The sequence below is a fragment of the Oryzias melastigma genome, linkage group LG7 (genome assembly GCF_002922805.2).
Source record: "Oryzias melastigma strain HK-1 linkage group LG7, ASM292280v2, whole genome shotgun sequence".
Classification (NCBI taxonomy): Eukaryota; Metazoa; Chordata; class Actinopteri; order Beloniformes; family Adrianichthyidae; genus Oryzias; species Oryzias melastigma.
Genome location: NC_050518.1, coordinates 30,763,586 through 30,786,749, shown reverse-complemented (window position 1 = coordinate 30,786,749; position 23,164 = coordinate 30,763,586). Strand labels below are relative to the sequence as shown.

The 23,164-nt window shown below is 45.4% G+C and overlaps 1 protein-coding gene across 3 annotated transcripts in view; it reads right to left on the bottom strand.

The window, feature by feature from the left end:
• Nucleotides 1-2,218: 2,218 nt before the first annotated feature.
• mib2 (mindbomb E3 ubiquitin protein ligase 2) overlaps nucleotides 2,219-23,164 on the bottom strand; it is a 32,970-nt gene continuing 12,024 nt past the window's right edge. For 2 of the 3 annotated variants that reach the window (XM_024279331.2, XM_024279323.2), the window contains 17 exons: nucleotides 22,729-22,900; nucleotides 16,559-16,665; nucleotides 15,783-15,977; nucleotides 15,566-15,708; nucleotides 15,315-15,422; nucleotides 15,135-15,239; nucleotides 14,610-14,772; nucleotides 14,042-14,175; nucleotides 13,279-13,427; nucleotides 12,962-13,118; nucleotides 11,561-11,715; nucleotides 7,549-7,675; nucleotides 7,216-7,476; nucleotides 5,154-5,332; nucleotides 4,888-5,081; nucleotides 4,723-4,788; nucleotides 2,219-4,505 (listed from right to left, as the gene is read on the bottom strand). In XM_024279331.2, the coding sequence (XP_024135099.1) occupies nucleotides 4,264-4,505; nucleotides 4,723-4,788; nucleotides 4,888-5,081; nucleotides 5,154-5,332; nucleotides 7,216-7,476; nucleotides 7,549-7,675; nucleotides 11,561-11,715; nucleotides 12,962-13,118; nucleotides 13,279-13,427; nucleotides 14,042-14,175; nucleotides 14,610-14,772; nucleotides 15,135-15,239; nucleotides 15,315-15,422; nucleotides 15,566-15,708; nucleotides 15,783-15,977; nucleotides 16,559-16,665; nucleotides 22,729-22,900 (2,657 nt within the window). In that variant the 3' untranslated portion in view covers nucleotides 2,219-4,263. Of the gene's footprint in view, nucleotides 4,506-4,722; nucleotides 4,789-4,887; nucleotides 5,082-5,153; nucleotides 5,333-7,215; nucleotides 7,477-7,548; nucleotides 7,676-11,560; nucleotides 11,716-12,961; nucleotides 13,119-13,278; nucleotides 13,428-14,041; nucleotides 14,176-14,609; nucleotides 14,773-15,134; nucleotides 15,240-15,314; nucleotides 15,423-15,565; nucleotides 15,709-15,782; nucleotides 15,978-16,558; nucleotides 16,666-19,350; nucleotides 19,437-19,502; nucleotides 20,819-22,728; nucleotides 22,901-23,164 lie in introns of those variants that run through there. The other variant, XM_024279349.2, reaches the window with a different exon arrangement.

Genomic DNA, 23,164 nt, shown 5'->3' with positions numbered 1-23,164 from the left:
GACTGTATAGATTTTTATAGTAAGTCTCAAAACACTTTTGAATTTCTCCTGTTTTGTATACTAGTGTTTTGGTTACTGGGTTTTTTATTTTGTAAATATTGTTTTTTGTCTGTTGTTTTTTCAGTTTATAAGCCAATAGTTTTGTTGATTTGTTCCCCACTTCATAATATCTTTGTTTAGTGTATATAAGTTTCTTTTGAATTTCCTGGGAGTGAATGTCATTTATCTCTGATATTTTCATCTTGATTTCATGCTCTGTTTTTTTGCTTGCTCTATCCTTATTTACCTTTTCCAACTTCTTCAGCTCTAGTTCCAACATATTTAATCTCTTCTGTTTCAGCTTTTTCTCGTGGGATAAGCGGGAAATTATTTTTCCTCTCAGCACTGCCTTGCATGCATCCCATAGCACCGATGGAGAAACCTCTCCATTATCATTTTCTCTTATGTATGTTTGGATGTTCTTCTTCATTGCTTCTTTCATTTCTCCCTTGAGTATATTCACATTTAATCTCCAGAGTGTTGTTTTTCTCTCCTTTGTCAGACATACGGTCAGGTAAACTGGACTGTGGTCTGACAGATCCCTCACTCCGATATCACAAGATTCTATTATATGTCTGTCTTTTTTGTACATTAAGAAATAATCTATTCTTGAATAAGTGAGATGTGGGGCTGAATAGTACGTATAGTCTCTACTTGTGGGATTGATATCTCTCCAAACATCTAAAATGCCCAACTCAGCCATTAATCCTTTAATTTTTTTGCTAACTGCTCTATTTAGTGCCCTCCCCCCTGTGGAATCTAACCATTGATTTAATCTTTGATTCAGATCTCCTCCTCCAATCAAAAATCCCTCCACTTCTGATGTCATCAAGTCAAATAACTGCCTGTAGACTGACCACTCAGATCCAGGAGGCGTATAGATATTAAGAAGGGTCACCAAGTCCCCTTCCAACCTTCCTCTAACCAAGATAAATCTCCCTTCCTTGTCTCTAATAACTGATGATTTCTCAAATGAAATTCCTTGTGAAATCAAAATGGCTACTCCTCTCCTATGTCCAGATTTATAAGATGCTGAAAAGATTTGACTGTAACCATTTCTTTGAAGTTTCTCATGTTTATTTTCTGTTAAATGTGTCTCCTGTAGGTATATTATCCCCACTTTTTCTTTCCTCATTTTGGTTAATATTTTGCTTCTTTTGATTGGACTATGCAATCCATTTACATTGTATGAAGCCACTTTAATCAAATTTGTGGTTCCTTTATGGTTAGCCATTATACATTTTGTTCTGAATCTCTCTCTTTAATACCCATGATCCCCTGTTGCCACATGAACAAACTAGAACAAACAACAAGATAAACATAAAACCCAGAATGTGGAAATCTAAATAAAAGGAAAAACAAGGTTCCAATAAAGAGGTCCATATGTTGACCTTCACTGAGCTCTGAACAGGCTGAGGGGTGGCCTCTGGTCGGTACGAGTAGAGGGCCCTCTCTGCTAGTGTTAGCATGAGTCATATGTCCATTTAAACTGAAGACGCCCCAACTTTTAAACTCAGAACGAGGAAATAAGTCTTACATCAGTACTTTAACTAACTCAGAAAATTACCTTTAGTCACCATCTATGTCCACATGTTTATTGTTTTAGTCAGTCACTGACCTTATAGATCATTAATTCACCAATCTAGTCAAGCGCATCTCAGGTTTTCTTAAAAGCTTGCAACTTCTGCTTGTAGCCCGGCCTTGTTTCCTGCAGGCGTCGTCCTTCAGATCTTTGGCTCCTCTGCCATGTTGATCGTCTGATCCTCTCCATCGGATCCTCCGCTGATTTCACCACTTCCACCTGGAAACCTCTGCTTTTCATGTCTTTTGTCGCTTCTTCCACCGTATTATAAGAGTATGGCCCTCCTTCATAAAACACCCGGAGTTTAGCTGGAAAAGGCGTCTGGAATCGGCTATTCTTGTCTTTTAGAACTTCATTTGCTTCTGTGTACTCCTTCCGTCTCCTCAGTATTTCCGGTGTGTAATCATGATCCAAGAACTCATAGAATCCAAGAACCATAAGAAACATTTCTTAAGGTTTTGTCAAATATAACATCATTTTGTCACCGTGGTTACAATCACGCTGGTATGTGTTTTTGTCCCTCTTCTGTTTCTTCTTCATGTAATGTTTGTTGTACAAATAGTTTATAATAATTTGATGGTTCCCTGCTTCGACACGTCTTTATAAAAACTGTTCTGTTTTATTGCAAAATATTTTTGTACAGAATAGAACAGAAAAACATCAACAGAGAAGGAATGGACAGTAAGGCCAACATGAGAACTCCAAGAGCTGAACTGTACAAACACCCATCAGTAACACGTCAGAGCTGCAGATTGCTTTTTTAAATATAGAAGTATGTTTTTCTGCTCTCACAGCAAACCCCTGAAAGGACAAAGAAACAGCAAACAACTTTTTTCATTTAGTAATAAAAAAAAAAAAAAAACATCACAAATTATTGCCATTGTCTGGAAAACCTTTCACTTAGACCGTTGGGCAATCTTTAAAAGCTCAAAATTCTGTAAGAAACACGTCCCTCAGTTGATAATGCCTGACTATATATGTATAAATATATAGTAGTAAAATAGCTTCAAACCACACAGGACTTATGAATACTGCTGAAGCTAGAATGCTAACATCATTAGCTAAATCAAAATGTGCTGAAATAATACTTCTGTGAGGAAACCTCGTCTCACGCTGGAACATTTCCATCCTCTCCTAAACTCAGAGATTAGTGTCTGCAGGTTTGGGCGCTCGTGCACGTCCTCATGCTTTTTGGCACTGATGAAAAAGTTCTTTGCAGAGTAAATCTTTAGTTTAACCCGGTCTTTCTCGCTTCCGCCTTTACATCTAGTTTTTGAAACATAAAAAGGCAGATTGAGACAGGATACACTTCCCCCTCCCAACATTCAAATGTACAGTTTTAACATTGGCTCTCCCAAAATCTGGGAACTCAAGATTCTAAAAAAGGAAAACTTCCAACACCTGGAAGTAGAAAATATTAAATTAAGATATAAATAATTTGTTTTTCTTATATGCATAAGCCCTTCAAGGGTACACAGCAAAATACTGGAGAGGAGGAGGAGGACATCAAATCCAGATGAAGGCTTTCATTTGATGGGGAATATGGGTCGTTCTCAGAGCACAGCCCCCCTCCCCATTCAAACAGGATCATCTCCATTTAGTGTGGAACCGAGCCCTCTCTGGAAGCAGGCCCGGAGGAGACGGGATACAGGGCCAGCATCTTCAGCTGGACTGACGGCCGGTGGATGACTTGTTAGCAGCACTGATGCAGTTCAGGAGCTTTAGGAGTAAACGGTTCTTTACGTTTGTCTCCTAACAGATATTTAAAGTCATGCTCCGACTGCTGGACACTCACTGCAGGTTCAGATTCAGCCTCCGGGATGAAGCTCCTCTAATCGCACAGATCCAGAGCTGGAGACGGTCTGGGAGGAGGGAGGAGCTCCTGAAACGTTTACGGATATCCCAAGTGCTTAAAATGATCTGATACCCTGAGAAGAGGACATTGGGGTGAACTCCAGCAGAAACAGAGACGTTTTTGCCAAGCAGACAGAGCAAAAATAAAGACCACCAAAGCAGCTTCCACACATAAATAAAAGTCAACTGAAAGGTGCATCAGAAACCACAGACATAAACACAGAACACTCGCAAGAACAGGTTTTAGCTCAGACATATGCATACTCCCATGCATATATAGTGTGTTTTTCCCCTTTGCATACAGACAGGAGGCTGGGGATTATATGGAGAGCCTTTACTTATAGCAGCTCTCGACAGAGTAACACTGATTATGAAGGTCGATACAAATCAGAGCAAACGCAAATCACAATCTGAGGAGAAGACGGCGAGAGCGGATCTCTGTGCAGCCGTGTAAACAGAAGAGGCCGGAAAGCCGCAGAGGATGATGGGTAACAGACGTCCACTTAAAGCAGCAACGATCCAACGAGTCACGAGAAACAGAGTCTGGGCGGAGTTAGAAGAGAAACTGAGTGACCCTCTTCTCCCCTCCTCCCCCATCCGGGATTTAAAGTGGCGACGCTTTGCTCTGACGCCTTCAGGCTCAGGTAAGAAGCACCTGTCCTGCTGGAGGGTCAGGTACAGAAACAGCAACGTTTCTGTTCCAGGAAAACAAAAACAAAATGTGATGGAGCACAGCTTCTAACACGGAAACACCCTCCACCAGCCCCTCCTCTGGGGGAGGAGCCGGATCAGACGAACAGCTGAATGCGCTCGCGGATGGTCTGCCGGCAGATGGGGCAGGTTTTGAGGGCGGCGCTGCATTCGATGCAGGAGGCGTGTCCGCACTGGAAGACCAGCTTGATGTGGTTGTCGATGCAGATGGGGCAGGTGATGCGCTCCTCCATCTGCCGGTAGCGGGACTGCAGCTGCTCCAGCAGGTTGTGCTGCTCCGAGTTCTCCGTGCCAGGGCTGCAGTCCACCTCTGTTTGGTCTGTGGAGAGAGTCAACATTAGCCGCGTTCCGGGAACGCAAAGCCAGCGACCTTGTGCGAGAGGAAAGCGGCCTGCTGCTGCGTCCTGACACAGATAACAGAAAGCTGATTACAAAACTGAAGAAAAGGTCAGGATGGAATTACTAGGAAATATTTATAGAAGGCCTCGCAGAACATTCCTTCTCAGAAAAGCAGAACAGAAAAGGCTTCTCCTCACCTTGCCGGATCTTCTTGGTTATGGTGACCTGACATTTAATGCACTTCTTCATACGGTGAGCACATTCTGTTCAGACAGAAACAGAACAATGCAGAGCTTTGAGCAGCAGCAGAAACCCCAAACAGCTGATGTCCCGTTTTATTTGCACAACTGCATGTTTCTCACCTTCACAGGCCACACTGTGCTGGCAGGGGGAGAACAGAACCAGGAGCGCCAGCTCGGAGCAGATGAGGCATTCGCTGGGCCCGGGCGGCGTGGGAAGAACCAGGTTGGTCATGGTGTTGGGGGTGGTGTGGACCCGCCGCAGGCTGGCGCTGCTCAGGCCCTGCCCACACGTGATGGCCTGCAGACGCTGCAACCTGGAAAACAGCTCTCTTTGAGAAAGGAGCGGCACACAGGTGCGCCTCACCTGGCGGCTGCTGCGCTCCTACCTGTGCTTGTCGGAGAAGCTCTTGATGAGCTGCAGCGTGCTGCTGTCTGCCAGCAGGTCCAGAGGACTCTTGCCTTTGTGGTTGGCGTAGTTGATGTCGGCGCCTTCCTGCGCCAGAAAGCAGGCGATGGCGGTGCCCACGCTCAACTCGCCGTTTCCCAGAAGGCCTGAGGAGCTTAGCTGCAGATGCACATGGAGACGAGAAGACCGAGGATCAGGAGGAGACGTCCTAAAGAAGCTTCGACAGATTTCTGATATGAACATCCATCACGATAAGCAGAGGAAGATCTCTCAGGATCTCTGTGAGGCCGGACCCCCCCTCAGCTTCCAGGAACATGCAGCACTGAAGTTAGATGAGAGTTTCTTTACACAATCAAGGTGTTCAGTTTGCTCCAGAGGTCCTCAACCTTTAACACCAAAAGAACCATTTGGTCCAGTTTTCTACAAACCAAAACCCCGTGAAACGATTCAGCCTTTATGGTCATTCCTCCAATCATTTTTAAATACATCTTTCAAATATCTGAAACATTGTCAATATACATGTCTGATATTGTTCTACAAATACAAATCTTAATTTTGGCACAGAAGTTTTTATATTTAAACAGCTCCTCCTGCTGCAGCAGATTCACTGAGATTTAAAAGCTAAAACTTGCTTTTTTTTATTGTTACGACACAATCATCTTTTTTTCTTTTTACTATCTATTATACACAAGAAAATGTTGGTAAACATTTTCTAAAACAAATACACATGAACTGTACTTTGATACTTCATGAGCAGCAGCCCCACACTGATGTGCAGTAGAAGACAAGAATGTTTGATTTAGGGTGTGTTCAGACTGGACACGTGGTCCGCTTAAACCACATGTCAAAGTCAAGGCCCGGGGGCCGAATCCGGCCCCCCAGATCATTTTATGTTATTGTTATTAATGACCTGATGTTATCTTGGGCTCATTTCTAACTTGTATAAATTTGACAAAATATAATTTCATGGAGAATAAAATATTAAAGTTATTTAAGGTTTAAATTGATTTATTCTGGAATAATTTTCCTTCCTTTTTTTATTCATAGTAATGTTAAAATGTTATGGTTTAAAAATGTAGTTTTAGAGTGCTCAATAAATATTTTCCTGCTTCTCACCATTTTCCTGACAATCTGTCTCAAACACTTCAGAGAATACCTTCTTCGCCGTCATCTTGCGAGTAACCACCGTGCGGCGTGTCTCTGTACCAAAGTAGCAGTAAGTGTTAAACCTGGCCTCAAAATCCATCAGCCAAATACAAAGTTTGAATAAGTGACAATCCTGGCAAACCGTAGAATCTCCATTTTTCTCTTTGTTTTGACCCGCCCCCGTGACTGCTGGCCAATGACTGAAGAGATCTTTAGTAACATGGTTTTGTCTACAAAGTTTGGTCCAGAACAGAAATCTCCATTAGAAGTCAGTCTGAATACAGACCAAACGCGGTCTTCAGGACTCGATCCAGAACAAATACGTGGACTCAATAGGAATCCTTGAACTTTCTCAGTCTAAACACACCCTTAAGTTTATTCTAATCATACTTTAGATGAAATCTTTTGCCATTGTTTTGCTCACATGTTAAAAATCTAAACTAAAATGTCTAAAGCATTAGTCATTAAGGTTCATCAAATGAACCAAAACTACAAGTTCATAATGAATTTCATTTAACCCTTTAACAGCGGAGCTCCAGTATTTATGATCTTTGATTTAGATTGATAAAGATTCTGTGTTTAAGTGTCACCGGTGACGCCTCAGGTGTCACTCAGCTTCACGTTGGGCTTTACAGCTGTGATTTCTCATGAACAGGGAGACCTTCATCATGAAGGACCTCCTGAATTCAACCAGAGCTCCTCCTCTCCACCCGTCTGCTCCCTGTTCCTGTTGACAGGAGGAATCCTCGAGCTTTACCTGCTAAATCTGACCTTCCGTTAAACCCTGAACAACAACAGCTTTTCTATCTATTTCTGGAGTTGCTATATTTATGCTGCTGTATTTAAACTCTGAGGTCTGCTGTAATCCCACAGTCTATCTTTATCACAGCCCTCACCCTGCCATAGAGCATCGTGGACGAGCAGCCGTCGCTGTTCTCCTCCGTGCTGCTGGTTCCCACGGCCGGGCTCAGCATAACGTTGGCCAGCTGTGGGCGGAGCAGGGCCACGTGCATGGCGGTGTCACCGTCCTCGTCCTCCATGTTGACGTCGGCGCCCTCGTCCACCAACAGCTGCACCAGCTCCGTGTGACCCTGCGTCACAGCCAGCTGCAGCGCCGTCTGGTTGCGGTTGTTGCGGACGTTGATGTCACATCGCCCCTGCAGGAGGAGGAGGAGCGGCTGTTAAGGGGGAGCCCAGCAGGGGGAGGTCCCCCGCCAACCACCGCTCACCTCCTTGACGAGGACTTCAGCCACGTCTCTGTGGTTGTTCAGAGCAGCCAAATGGAGCGCCGAGAACCCGTCGTCCTTTTTGACATCCACCAGCTGTCGCGCTCGGGCCAGGATCTTCTCTGTGGCCCTGCAGACGAGCAGACATGTCAGTGTTCAAAGCTCTCCTTCACACTGATGGTCCCCATTTGAAATCTAACCAATAGAATACAGATAGACAGTTTCCATTTATAACTTCTCCACCACAAATATTAAATCTTCTAAAACACACGTATATGAGCAGAGAAGAGATAAGGTAGCAGAAAAAACTTCACAAATACACAGATTCTCTCTGCAGCCTCAACAAAGCCCGGGGGGATGGCTACAGTCTTAAAAATACCTGAATAAAACAGATTCTCCGCAATCAGCACCTCATAACAACAAAGTAGGGCTGGGTATCGATAAAAACCTAATTAATTAATCGCAAATCTGGAAAAAATTGATTGCCTGTTTTGTTGTAGTTACAGTATTTGCCAGCCAAATGATCATAATATGAAATCCCACCAAAATTGTACATTTAGAACATCTATTTTTAACCCTTTGGAACCTAGGGTCTTAAACTCAGTTTTTGTCTAGATTTGAATTTCTGTATTTTCAATTTGAAAGAGTGCCTGCTTTGTTATTTGGTATCATTTTTAATCAGTACAACTGCAGCTATGTGACACTACATTTATTTAGTCATTTTTCCATGTTGTATTCACACAATAGACATGCAAAAACAGAAAATTCTGTCTGGAAAAATGGGATTCATTTTGCTGTGGAAATCCCCAAAATGAACTGTTTTTACAACAGAATTAAAGTTTTGGGTGTAATTTTATAAAAACAAAAAGAATAAAATTTGTCAACAAACTGATCAACATGCTTTTGAATGAAAATACAAAAAAATCCAGGCTAAAGTCACACCAGGCAGCCAAAAAAATAAGAATTTCTCACTGCTGTCTATTTGACATTTTTCCTGGATTTCTTTTTCTCAGATTTTTCTTTTTTCCTTCATACATTTATTGTGTTTGTGAAAAATAATAACACCGTCGTTTTAGGGGAGAAGCTTGATCCAGCTGGATTTCAGGTCGGCTGCTCACAGGTGGATGCGTCTGTCCATTCTGAACTGCTCGCCTTACGTCGGTGGGCGGGACTTTGACGGTGAACCGAAGAGTTTCAGTAGTTTTTAGACAACATGGTTCTTATTATTATGGAAAATTCATGTCAGTCCCCATCCCAAAATAAAACAATAGTTGGCTTCCTCTGGATTTCTAATAGCAGATGTAATAAATATTGATTATCCTTTATTAATTGTGCATGTCAACATTGTAGCCAAACTTGTCAAGCAGAAAGGTGTCCGTCAGTCCAGAGGTGCAATCTGATGACCTCATCCTCAAACGACACCTGAAGGGCTTAAAGTCCCACTACAATCATTTTAATCTATTGTAAAAGCGTTTCCAGTGGTCTTTTAATTATGATAATGCTGTTTTGAGCCAAAATCGAAAACCTGTGTTGTTTTCTAGAACATAGTTCCTACAAAGCAGCAGGAGTTCATCAGAAATTCACCCCTGAGTTGTGGGCGGGGCTGTCGGTGCGTAGCAATCTCGTTCCGCTTTGCTTAGAGCTCTGTGTTAACACACTCCCACTATCTTACAGCCCCACACACTCCTAATCTAACATTGGTGCAATAGAAATGCTGAGGAACATCAGAGTTATCCAGCTGTACAGTTTAGATCCAGATTCCAGCTCAGACCAGGAAAACAAAGACGTTCGTGGATCTATACGTCTGTAGGTGGATGCATCAGAATGGGGCGGAGCAGGAAGCTAGTGGCCCTGCCCAGCATATTTTTCATCTGCTCCTGATTCACAACAATTACTTTAAATACGTTAAATATATCCTTCCTCCATCATCAGAGAAATGCCAAAAGAACATGGTAAAAACACCCAAAACACCATTTTGAAGTTAATAAATATGAAGTTAGAATAGTTGTCAAACTAATCTTTGCTCAGCATTTGACCCCTGCAGATTAGCCCCCTGGGTAATCTGCAGACACAGCTGCACTCAGCAACCATTTGGTGGTTTAACCCCCCAATCCATCCGTTAAGAGTCAAGCAGGGAGGCACTGGGTCTTTGGTTAGACTCAGCCTGGATTTGAACTCACCATCTTCCAGTCTCAGGGCAGACACTCTACCACGAGGCCACTGAGCAGAGTGGGTCTTTACAGAACAATTCCATTGTTCCAAGCTGCAGGTTTTTATCTATAAAGTTAAAGCTGTGAAGGTCAGACGGGTGTAAACGTGCACAAGCGCATGTCTGTATCTTCACGGTGTTGACCGTCTGCAGCCGGACAATAAACCGGACAACAGAGGGGAGGAGCTCAGCACAGACGCCTGAGCAGACGGGTTTCAGCGAGAGGCCGGTCCCAGTGAGGTCACCTCCAGCTCATTCGGACAAATGGAGATGTTTCCACCAGCACAGCTCAGAGCTCCATTCAGACATTTATGACATGAACACCAGACATCTTCTGTCAGGGACGTGCTGTAGACGAGCAGGTCCCACAGTCAGCATGAGGCTGAGCCACAGCGACCCCTCCCATCACTGCAGAGCTGCCCCGGGGCATTTCTGGTTCCACCTGCAGTCCGAGATGCAGGTAAACGACCAGGAGACCAAACCACAGGAATCTAAGTTACAGTGGTTCCAAACAGAGATTTCCAGACTGTAATCCAACAGGTTACATGAGGCAGGTCTTTCAGTCTCTAAGGAATCCAGCAGCTTTTCCTTTAAATGAAGACCAGTACAGAAGTTTATCAGTTTTTTGGGGTGTTTTTCATTTCATTAGGAATCATCTGCTGCTTTCACATGAATGTCCAGCTTTTCAGAAACCCACAGCTCATCAGGAAGTGTCAACGGTGACACTTTTCTCAAAGCCCCCCAGAAGACAGACAGCTAACTTTACACAAACCAGAGTACAGCCAATACCAGACTAGATTAATACAGAAAGACTCCCTTTCTCTGTAGGCCAGCCAGAGTCCCAGATTGGGATTTTCCTGGAAAGTCAAAGTCTCTTAATCCTGAGCTAGATCTTTGTGGAGCATTTGCAGATTTTACATTCAGCCATATTCCCAGATAAAGGCCCAATCCGAATACTCCCCTTCTCCCTCTCCCTTAGCCCTCCCCCTCCGTTTATCCCACCGTGCTCGCTCCAAACGGAGGGTGATGAAAAAATAGTGTCTAATATTTCGGACGTGACTACCGTTCAATGATGTCATCAACATCGCCGGTCTGCTAGCATTAGCGCGGCGCTTCCAGCGGTTGAATATCCATAACAACAGCGGTTTTATAACTTTAAAAAGGTCACACTACAACATAAAGTCATCACTTACATTTAAATGTAAACTTCTGTGGTTCAGAGAACACCAAAAGGAAGAAAAGAGCTTCTTCGAACGATGCGGTTTACTCTCGCGATAGCGGACTTTGGACCCTCTGTTGGAGTGTGAAACTTAAAAAATAATAATCTGGACATGACTTCGACTTCAACTGCCACTTCAAATCAAGGGGGAGGGCTAAGGGAGAGGGAGAAGGGGAGTATTCGGATCGGGCCAAAGTAATCGTGAATTCATTGTGAGAAGATCCACACAGCTGACTTCAACAGAACTTCCAGGAAGAACTCTGATCACAGCAAGCTTTGAGTTTGGGAATTCTCTTGTGAAAATACCAAATCACAGAAATATTCAAAGGAAAAATAAAGCATTTCTCTGATTTGGACTCCAAGCTGGGAGGGACTTCTCTCCATGGGAGTTATCAGACAGAACCCACAACCACAGAGAAACCGGTTGGTAAAAGCTTTGGCCTGATGTGGCGCTCCACAGCAGCAGAGACGACACGCAAAAAGAATCACAAGGACCCTCTCCTCCAGGTAAAGGAACCCCCCCTGGGAATCCCAGCAGAGAGCGTCCTCATGATGTTTGTGGGAGGAGCCAATACGTCTGAACTTACAGCTTGTTTCCTTTCAGAGCGGCGTGGTGCAGCAGGTTAAAGCCTCGGTGGTTCTGTTGCGTGAAGTCGATGTTGGGAACCACCACCAGGATCTCGATGATGGTGCGGAAGTCTTTAGCGATGGCGTCATGAAGCGGCGTGTCTCCATACGAGTCCTGGCAGAAGCAGATTGTCAGATAGCTTTGGTGAGAGTTCTGGTCTTTTTAGAAGTGGTCAAATGCAAAACTAACACAAAAAGAATCTAAAAGTAAGCTAACGTTAGTCAACAGTGCTGCGGCGTTCTGGAACAAGCAGACGCACAAGCAAACTGAAGGCATGTTTTCGCTGAGTAAGCACGTTAGTGAAGCGGTGATCTGGTGGATTCAGGCCCGGCTGCAGGCTCCTCTCAACATTCAGAGACAAACACGATGGACTGACAGCTGGGCACAGATGCAGCTTAACCCTTTGGACCCCAAAACTTTAATCAGCACAACCTCTCCTGTGGGACAATACCTTTAATTTGTCATTTTTCCATGTTGTATTCACACACTAGACATAAAATTATACAAAAATAGAAAATTCTGTCCGGAAAAATGGGATTCATGTTGCTGTGGAAGACCCAAAAATGTTTAATAAACCGTTTTTACAACATAGAATGAAAGCTTTACCACAGTGCCTCTGTACTTCAGTCTGCCCATGTGGCTACAGCTTCCAGTGACCCCCAAAAATATGACTTTTTTTTGTAGCTTTTTCTTTTTTCTCATTAGTTTTACTTATTTTGTTTGTGAAAAATAATAAAAGTTTTTTTTGGAGAAGTTTGATCTAGCTGGATTTCAGGTCGGGTCGGCTGGAATCTGTTAACAGGTGGAGGTGTGTCTGTCCACTCTGCTGCTCGCCTCTCGTAACCGCGGCAGGCAGGACTTTCAGGGTGAACTGTGGACTTTCTGCAAATTTTAGACAAGGCTGATGCTCGTTTTTGTAGAAAAATGCATGTCGGTCCCCATCCCGAAATAAAATAACGATCAGTTTCCTCATTGTTGGATTCCTAATTGCCAACAGCGGGTTTTATGCTCTGTGCTGCAGCTGTCAGATCAACGTTCATCTTCCGCCTTATTTGTTTTTCCAAAAAACATAAATAAATGCCATATACTCTCTTTAATTTAAAAAAAAAATCAATCCCAGAATATTCAAAGAAGCTGAACTTTATTTTAGACGGAGCGTTATCACATTGACCTCACATCTGCTGGCGTCCGTCCATTCCAGAGGGTTAAAGGAGCTTTGACTGCATTTCTGCTGCAGCTTGTAGCTAGCTCGTCTGTTTGCTAACCAGATGCTGCTGCTGCAAAAGCAGGAGGAGCTCACTGTGGTGATGGGGAGGGGGGGATGAAATGATCAGGAGAAAAAAGCCCTTCAGAGCTGCACCTGAAGGTTGACGTCCGCCGAGTGTTCGGTCAGCACCCGCACCACGTCGGTGAAGCCCTTGTTGACGGCGATGTGAAGCGCGGTGCACATGGAGTTGTTTAGGAGGTTGACGTTGGCCCCCTTGCTCAACAGCAGCCGCGCGATCTCCGCCTGGTTCCTGAGGCAGAAGAACAGCTCTGACTCCAGATAGCTCAGATCAAACCTTTCACAACTAACATTTCAACGTTAAACAGTGTCAGCAGGTAAAAACGGTTCCCATAATCCCCGGTGACCTGCTGGCTTTTGGAAGCACTATTCTGACAGGAAGCGGTCCTCACCCGAAGGCGGCGTAGTGCAGCGCAGTGTCTCCGTCTTCATCCTTGACCTCCACAGAGCAGTTGGCCTGCAGCAGGGCCTTCACCACCTCCATGTGGCCCTGGTGAGCGGCCACCTGCAGCGCAGTCTTCCCCTGGTTCTTGATGTCCACCTGCGGGGAGACACAGACGAAGGGTCTTCAGAGGCCCGGGTGACGCCGACCCCAACACAGCTCAGCACAGACTGCTCAGAGTAATCTGAGCGTGAACAGAAGCATACACGCGTCAGACCTAATCCCAGTAAGCAGACAGGCCTGAGAGGACGAGGCGGGATTACCCAAGATCCTATATGATGTCATTCCTTCACAATAACAAGTGGTTTATGCCCGGACGGTTCCTCAGAGGGAAACCTGCAGTTCAGGAGCAGCAGAGACGACTGAAGGACAGGCAGAGCAGATCCTCCCACAGCCACGTCTGCAGGCAATGCATATGCTGACATGCCACCGTCTTTTCATTCATAATTTCACTTTTACAGCCTTTAATTAATCACCTGTTTATCATTTATCTGAGGCCAAAATGCCCAAAGTTAATGTTGTGTTTCATAAAATGTGGAAAGAGAAGCTGCTGAAGAACACGGAGGCTGAAATCGTCTCTGCTCGCTGAACTTCACGCATGTTTCAGACCTTCTGTGTGGAGGTTTAGGAGCCAGTGTTGGTTGAACAACCCCATCTTTCTGGGACCCTGAGTGTTCAGGTGTGTGTGTGAGGGGGAGGGGGGGTTCACCAACCTTGTCCGGATGCTTCTGTACCAGCTCCCGCACTTTGCCGGTGCTGCCGTGGGCGGCCTCGATGACCAGCCGGCTGGGGTTGTCCTGCTCCGTGGACTGTGACAGCAGCTTTTCAAGCACAGATATTACCGTACCTGGACAGATCCGGGGGGGGCGGAGCAGCGGGGGCGGAATGGAAAGGAGGGAAAAACAAAACAAAGGTCATTTTTTTAAGCCATTAAAGTTTTCCTTCACATCTGCTGACAAAGAAATGATCAAAACTCAACTGAGCGGAAACCACATGAATGAGTCAAAATGTCCCACCATGCACTGCAATCTGCCCCCCCTCTGAGCGCCCACCCCTCCACATACACACATGATTACAAGGCTGCTGCAAACCTCTGAATCATGACAACCATCAGCTGAGCAGCAGAAGCCTTCGCTTCATCGTGCTGCAGCGAGGCATGCTGGGAAATCGATGCGAGAGGGATGCATGAAGAGACAGAGCGCAAACGCAGGCAAGAGAGGAAGAGGAGGAGAGGCTGGAGCTGCAGCATTCAGGCAGGGGCGCCAGTCCCAGAGGCCTTACTTCCAGATTCGTTGGGGTTCTCGGTCGTCATTAGGTTGGCATCCACCTCCACAGGCTGGGCGGAGAGGCACGCTGGGTTAAACGTCCACGTCTGGCCCCCGAAAGCCACCCGCAAGTCGCCATCTGCATACACCTTCAACACCTTCCCAACCTGGCCAAGAACCTACAGAAACAAGGAGTAAAACTTGAACGGATCCCAGGAAAACCCCCAAAGTCCATCTGAGTCTCTCCACGGTTATGTGAAGGACACTTAGTCCTGGCTTAGAGGGGCGCTCTCCAAATCCCCACTCAGTGAGTCGCCATCAGACCCCTGGGTGGTTAGAGGCTGGAGGCGGAACTTAAGTAAAGGTACATTTCACAATAAATGCATTCTTTATAGATTTTCCTACACAAAATCAGAAAACTAGACTCCTCAAAGTTAAGATTCAGAGTTTAAACAGGAATCCAAGTTCCAACGAACTGAGCGACTGAGCGTTCAGACTCTGTATTCATGAGATGGTTTTATCGGGTCCCGGAGCAGCGTACAGGCGTCATGCTGTCCGTCCACTCGCCATGGCCAGCCTGCAGTCTCTTCACGGTCTCCACCTCATCCAGCACTCGGACCAGCTCACCAACCCCAAAGGTGTTCACCTGGAAAACACAGTTTGCACAGCTGATTCCTTCAGACAGCAGCTCTGACGCGTCTGCTCCCCAGCATCTCTTTACCTTCGTGAGGGCCCCGGGATGGAAAGTCCACCGGATGTTGTTGCTGTACTGAACTCGAACATCTCCTCGGTCGGTGATTCTGTGAACCGTCCCGATGCGGCAGATGTACTGAAACACAGACGGCACGCTCAGCATGGCTGTGACCTCATGACCTCTGAGGAACATCACGTCATCTGCAGACGGTACTACAGACAAACACTTTGGCTCCAGTTGTCTGTTCTAAAACTGTTTTTGGATTTCTGTTTTGGTACCTCTGCCATCTTGGGGTTCCACCCTCCGTGGCCCTCCTGCATCTGTCGCAGGATGTCCACCTCTAACAGACACTTGACTTTGTCGCCTTGCTGGAAGGAGTGGCCGTCTGCACTCTCCTGCCGCTGCAGCTCTGCGTGCTCTCCTGCAGGACAGACATCGAGGAGTCAACTTCCAACACTCTGATACGATCAAAGCTGAGGAGCATCCTCCTCTTACCCAGCTTAGGGAGGTGGTCTTTGTAGTAGAAGCCTCCTTGACCATCTGACACATACTTCAGGTCTACCTTGCCCTTGTGGCCCATGCGGTAGACGTTTGTGGTGCCATTAGTCCAGGTGACACTTGCAACGCTGCGACCAGACTCTGTGTCCCAGCCTCGAATGTCCACTACCTTCCCAACCTTCCCCTCCCCACCTAAACGGAGACGGGGAAACGGAAGCGAGGACACACACATATGCAAGAAACAAGGAAGAGTGAGTTTGGAGGGTGACGAGGTAAAAAGACCACCTGAAAAGACAGTCAGCAAGTTAACAACATGGAGGGTCAAAAGGAGGAGTCAGAAATCACTGGAATCGTTGGATTTCTCATGAAGTCGATCCGTTCCAGGAGAAACCCAGCGACCCACAGCTGTCTGAGAGCACCATGAAGCTCCGCCTCCAGACAGCACAAACCCAGCAGGACATTTTGACTCATTCACTCATGAAATAAAACATTTCTCCAGAGCTTTTAGCTTCATGTCTGCTGCAGAATCATTGCTGATGAAGAGAAGCAGATGTCTCCAAGCAGCCTGTCCTCAGAGTAAACACGCAGGGAGGTCATAAACACTGACAAACGCCTTCTCGAGACTAATGACCATGTTTACGGGAGGAAAGCAGCAGTTTTCCAGCAGAGAACTCTGTTATGAAACAGGGATCAGTGAAGAGGTTGGAACATCAGACGCTAATGGGATACCGGCTCCGGATGGCACGGGTTCAGCCGAGCCAAACAACACTCACCGTCTTGGTTCCCCCAGTCCCAGTCCGGTCCACGAACCACCTTCACGCCCTGGAAGATTCCCTTCAGGATGATCCGTGGGAGGTTTTGCCTCGGTGTCAGGCTCACTCTGTGAGGAGAGCAGGGGGGACACGCTAAACCACATCCTGAGCATGCCAGTCCACATTATTCAACATCAACAGGGAAACAGGTCCGACTTGCTGAAACCTACTGTGACCCGACCTGCACACTCACATCACACATACCTGATGGTAAAGATTTGATCTGATCGTGGTGCAAAAGAGCTGCCAATTCCCATAATGTGAGAAGATCAAGCACCAGAATCCATCTCAACCAAACAGCAGTTTGACAGAAGAATCATTCCTCTGCCAGGAAGGACTCCAAAAACCCCTCAGAGACCTTCACGCTCCCTCCAGTCTGCCGCACACTACGCTTCTTCCGGCCATAGTTTGAGGTTGATGGCAGCACCAGCAGGTGAAGCCAGCTGATGGTAAGTCTCAGAGCCGGACTGAGCTCGACAGGTTTGTGCTCAGAATGGCGAATGTCTGAGCAGAGCTTTGAGGCTAATCCTGGACAGCAGAGCGATCAAAAGGCTGTCAGAGAAAGGCGGCAGAGGAAGTCTCCAAACTCATCCTCTACAGCTTCAATGATAGAGTCTGATCTGGTGTCAGACCTGCTCCAGTATAAAAGCTTTAACACAGTTATGTCAACTCCTAGAAATAATCAAGAAGATAAAATTTTACTAAATGAAGTCTTCCTGAGGATGAAATAACTGATAGGACTGAGAATGTTCCCAAACGCGAAGATTTCTTTGGAGGATGAGAACGACAGATGCTGGTTATGGGAGAAACTTGACCTGGGAGTTTTACGTTAAGTTTCTTATAGCGGCTTTTCTTCTCAGGGATCCAGATTTCTAATCCCGATCAACCAAATGCGAGTCGCGCTCGCAGACATGGACATAAAACCTTCACCTACAGTGACGCAGCAAAGGTCAAGAGTCAAACACAAACAAAGAACCAAAGGAGCAACGGTTCAGTTCAGACCTCAGCTTCAGACATCTGATGGATTTAGACTTAATATTCAATCAAAACTAACTTTACCTTGAAAATATATGGAGCAGTTTCTGTTTTTAGAGTTAGAATTCTTATTTTCTTTATTAATAAATGTTCCACTTGTGTTCAGCTCAAAACCAGTTTGGAAAAAGAAGATTTTGTGATGACGGTCATAGTAATAACTATCAGGCTAATCTTTCCTTTGATACATTCATGGATCATGTGACTTTTACGTAAGGGAGAATGCCCTTTGAAGTGTGTCTTATGAGAAATTAGCACACGACACGGAGGCCTGTCGGACGGTTCAGGGCAGGCCTCTGCGTCATGTGTTCATTTCTCATAATGCAAACTTCAAAAGGTAGTATCCCACTTATACCACGGTCACTTACAAAAGAAATAAATATTCAATTAATATTTAGAACTTTGTTCTTGTTATTTCTTCAGTTTAGATCACTTTTTCACAAAAAGCAGACCATTAGATACATGATGTGGTTTGTCACGATGACCCACCACTAGGCCGGAAACCAACACAGAACTCAACTGCACTGGTTAAGTGTTGCACATTATAAAGGAATCTTTTGCACCACAATCAGATCAAATCTTTACCATCAGGTATGTGTGATGTGAGTGTGCAGGTCGGGTGAATTTTTTTTCTTTTTCTGAAGTTAAGCCTCTAGTGAGCAGCTAGAACACAAACACAACACAATCAGCTTCCGTCTCTGTGTTTAATTTCACAGCAGGTTCAGTATAGACTCCGGTCAAAAAAACGGAAACTCCCCCTTGTGGTAAACCAGAAGAATACACCGTTCAGTACGCTGAGTGATATTTCTGATGAGTAAGAGAATAAACTAATTTTTAAAAAAAGAGAAAAAGGAGTGGGGCGTAGACTTATTTGTGAATATGAACTCCTTTAAATTTCAAAAGGAAAGCGATATAAATGCTGATCATCACGATAGGTTAAATAAAGCCTCAGTTCTGAGAGAAAGTTCTCCTCTTACCCCTTGCTTTTGTCTGGATGACGCAAACGTTTGTTGTAACCCTTGTGCTACCCTAAGCATGTTTACTTTAAAAGTGGGGTCATCTGGACCCCACAAGACAAATAATTTTTAACCCTCACTGGTGTCCGTGGCGGACATAAAATCCCGTCCATCTTTGTCCACCATGGGAAGGATCACACATCGATGTAAGGGTGGGGTCATCTGGACCCCATAAGAGAGCACGAGAAGCCTGCACAGTGATACAGAATGTTGGGACCGCGTGACTGGAATTTATTTTATAGGTGTGCATTATCACAGTGGTTTATCACTTTTTAATCCACACCCAGCAGCCAATCACAATCGAGTATTCACCCGGACCATGGTATAACAATTGTTAAAAGAGGTTTTATCTCACAGAATGTGAGCAGAAACGCAGCAGTTTGACAACTTCAGTCACAGAAAAACTCTAGAAAGTTGCAGGTGATTCTGGGAGCAGCTTAAGTACACCTTCACCTGCATGTCTGCAGGTGGAGAACACGGGTGGGGGGCAACAGAAGGATTAGGTGGAGACTACCCCAGCAGGTTTTACATGTGTTGTTTGTGAGGGTAGAGCCGATTAGAGATCTGTATACATATGGTGCAGCTGAAGCTCCTGACAGATGTTCCCTCCCGACCCAGAGGAGGCGGGGAATTCTCTGACATACAAAAACAGTCAGGAACTCTTCAGACTCACTTTTCCAATTGTTTGGAAAGAGAAGATCAAACCTGGAAGAGGAAAGGTGCATGTCCTCAGAATACAAAAGCAGAAGATCCCTGCTCCTCTGGTGGAGGTGGCACTGACTCTCTGACTCCTTCAAATGAGATTTTAGGAATTTGTTGAGGATTTTGGAAGCCTGAGATAAGGTTTTTTTTTTTACCTGTTTATGAGCAGAGTTCGTCTGAGCCTCCCTGCATGGGCTCATGTCACAGCAGCTCATGACGACAAAGCATCACTGGATCTCACTGACAAAATACTCCACAATGCTCATAAAAACACCATGTGTGTCAAAACAAAGGTGTGTGACTGCAGCAGAAACTGAGGTTTACAACAACAAATGACAGAGTTCTTTAATCTGTGCGAGGAGACGGATTCAGGTCAACACAGGAACAGGAGAACAGAGGTCACAGCAGGTCAGTGCATTCATACACAACCTGAAGAACACATGAGGATACATGAACACACGCACAAACACAGACACGGATCCACATGCACACAAACAAACACACAAACACACACCCTGACCTGGCTCTGGAAGTTACATAAGAGGTAAATAATTGTGAAACGGTTTGTTTTTGAGAATCTGGAGCAGCAAAGAAAAATGTTATGAAGAAAATAAATGTACCAATGAAGCATGAACATCTACACAACATGAACACAACATGTGTGAGCACAGCAGAGGAGAAGCTGGATCCTGCAAATAGACTTCCTGCATGTGTTCAGGATCTGCTGCCATAATCTAATAACTCTTTCCAGGAGGCCGAATGCTAATCTGAGACTGCTAGCATGCTAATCCAGTTAATTCTGATGTAATGCACAATGGAACAGTTTATGCGGCTCAAGTATCACACAATGTTTGGGAGGAAGCTTACAACAACACGCCATGGTGTCATCACCCCCACAAAGGCTTCCACCAATGACATGAACCGAACTAAACAGGAACCATTTTTATACAAACATCAGAAAAGCAGAACACAGATCAACTGTACAGCAAATAGACCACGAAGACGACCCGGAACCAAAACACACGGATCTGCCAAAGCCGGGCTACAAAACAAACAACTAACTTTAGTGTGATCCTGGTACGAATGATGCACAAGGCAAAAACAGACAGCAGGGGGTTCTGGAAGTGTTCTGGATGGATTATAGGTACATATATTTGAGTATTTGCTTTTGAGGAGACAACAAAAGTGTTCTCTCCAGTGGAGTTTCTGAAAGTTCTGTCACACCCGAGCAGCCTGGTGGTCTGGATGTTCTCCGTGGGTCTGTGTATTCAGAAAAGAACCCAAACCTGCTCCTTCCTTCTTCCGGAGTCAGCCTACGGTGACGGTGTTTGTGTTCACCAATGACAGAGATGAGACAAATCTGCTTCCTTTTAAAGAAAAGAATTCAGACTAAAAATAAAGACCAAGATGAAGAAAACAGTATTTTAGAATGGATACATTTGATTCAGTTGTTACATGAAGACAGCCCAATTCTGTTGGTTGATCCATAAATTCCCTTAATGCTCATCCTTGAGATTTAATTTTAAACTATTTTTATGGTTTTCTGGACCCAGAAGAGAGCAGCGCCGCATCCTTCACCGGACCGCCACCAAAAGGAGCCTCAGTGGAGAGCTGGGCCGGCTGCACACTGAACCACAGAGAAATCTGGGTCATTGGTATCACCTCGTTAGAATGGGAACAGCTGACATTCAGACTGTGCCTCCAGCGTTTGCAGCTTCGCTGTGAATCGTTGCAGAAGAGTGGATCTGAAGGAAGAGCTGGCTCCAGTCGCTCTGGACACTTGAGGTCTGCATGAGGTCTGCCTGACTGGAGGCGTGTGGTCATGAAGGCCCCTGCGAAAAGGATCTGCTCCTGCGGCTCATTAAAGTTCGGCACTAACGAGCAGGGCTTACGTAAAGGGGCTGGCTCTGCTGCAGGTGACGTGGCTGTTGTTGTGCCCGGAGCGCTGTAGTAGATTTAGCTGACGGGATTAGAATCCTGTGGTTAGAGTTGATCCTTTCAATGAGGCTCAAGACTCTGGTGTTTATCTCACATATTAGCAGAGGTTCATGCAGGTGTGTTCCTCTACAGCAGCGAGAGCCTCATTGGAAATACAGAATGAAAGGAGTCTCTGTGAATGTAGTTGTTCTAGTAAAATAGTAAAATCTTCAGCAGCAGGTAGAAAGCAGTCACTTTGGCAATGAAGTTCATTCATACCTTCATTCATTACTTCAACCTCCTAACCTCTTTGTCCCTACCGGGGTCACTGGGCTGCTGGAGCCTAATAGTGCATTCACACTGAACGCAATTCTGGCGGCAAAAGCATCAATCTTCAATGTTATTCAATGGTCCAGACCCACTCTGAGGTGAACTGAAGCGATGAGAGTGACCGGGGCAGCATGAAGGTCTGCCAGCAGCTCGATTTGAGCGGCGAGGTGCGAATCGGGAAATGTAGCCTAAATACCTGAAGTTTGACAGGTCGCTGCGTCACATCAGCCAGTCAGGAACTTTTCCAGTGACTATCAGTGGGTAAAATACTAATCCAATACAAGCGTTTATGTCCTGTCACAGCATGCGGTTCTCTGACTGCAGCTGGACAGCCTCCCGGACCAGCGGGGCTCGCCCGCTCCACACGCCGAGAGAGAGAGAGAGAGAGAGAGCGCCACTGTGGGAGTGCTGATTTCATGAAATCAAAATGGAATCAATAAGAACATTTCACGTTTATTTATGACTCCATCACATGCTGATGATGAATATAGTGCACTATATAGTGATATAGTGCAGTGCACATAGGGAGACGGTGGCTCAGGTGGTAGAGCGGGTCGGCCAATGATCGAAGGATAGGCAGTTCAATTCCGGCTCCCGCCAGCCAAGTGTCGTTGTGTCCTTGGGCAAGACACTTAACCCAACTTGCCTCCAGTGTGACTCCACTGGTGTGTGAATGCGTATGAATGTTCCGGTGATAGTCAGAGGGTCGTAGGCGCGTACTGGCAGCCACGCCCCTGTCAGCCTGCCCCAGGGCAGCTGTGGCTACAATAGTAGCTTACCGTCACCAAGTATGAATGAGGTGTGAATGAATACTGGATACACAATGTAAGCGCTTTGAGCATCTGGATAAGCGCAGATAAATCTAATCTATTATTATTATTATTATGGGGGAATTTGGACATAGCCAACATCCTGCATTAAATCTTGGTAAATATTCTGTCAGAATTCACTTTTTTTCTGTTCTGACCAAAATAAAACAGACAAATTTTAAAAATAAGAAATGTGCACACATTGTTATCATAGTAAAGAAATCAAACAAGCCTTCCTAAAACAGCAGCATGTCTGACTAGTAACTTAGCACTTTTGCCATAACTGCACCCAAATCCCACCCCCCACTGACCCCGTGTTACTCACGGCTGTGAATGTGCGGTTTCGTAGCGCTCAAACGGATGGCCGAGGTCATGCTTGTTGTTCATGTAACACTGGGTACACAGGTCGTAGTCGAAGCACACTTTGCACTTCCACCGCATTCCCATGATGCCGTGCTTCTTGCAGCTGTCGCATATGATGTTGGAGTGTCGCACACCTACAGAGAGCATGGAGACGCTTCAGAAACAAAGAGGCAAGAATCCTCAGTTTTAGAACTAAAGAGTTTATGAAACATGAACTTTTAGAGCTGAATGACACAAATGGAGCATGTAAACCGGAGAAAACATGCACAGCAGCATACGGTCACCAGAACGACCTGAAATGCTGTATTTTGTTAAAAGAAAGAAATGTAAAGCAGATGTTTGCATTGTGCAGCTGGACATCTTTGTGTGTGTGTGGGGGTGTGTGTGTGTGTGTGTGT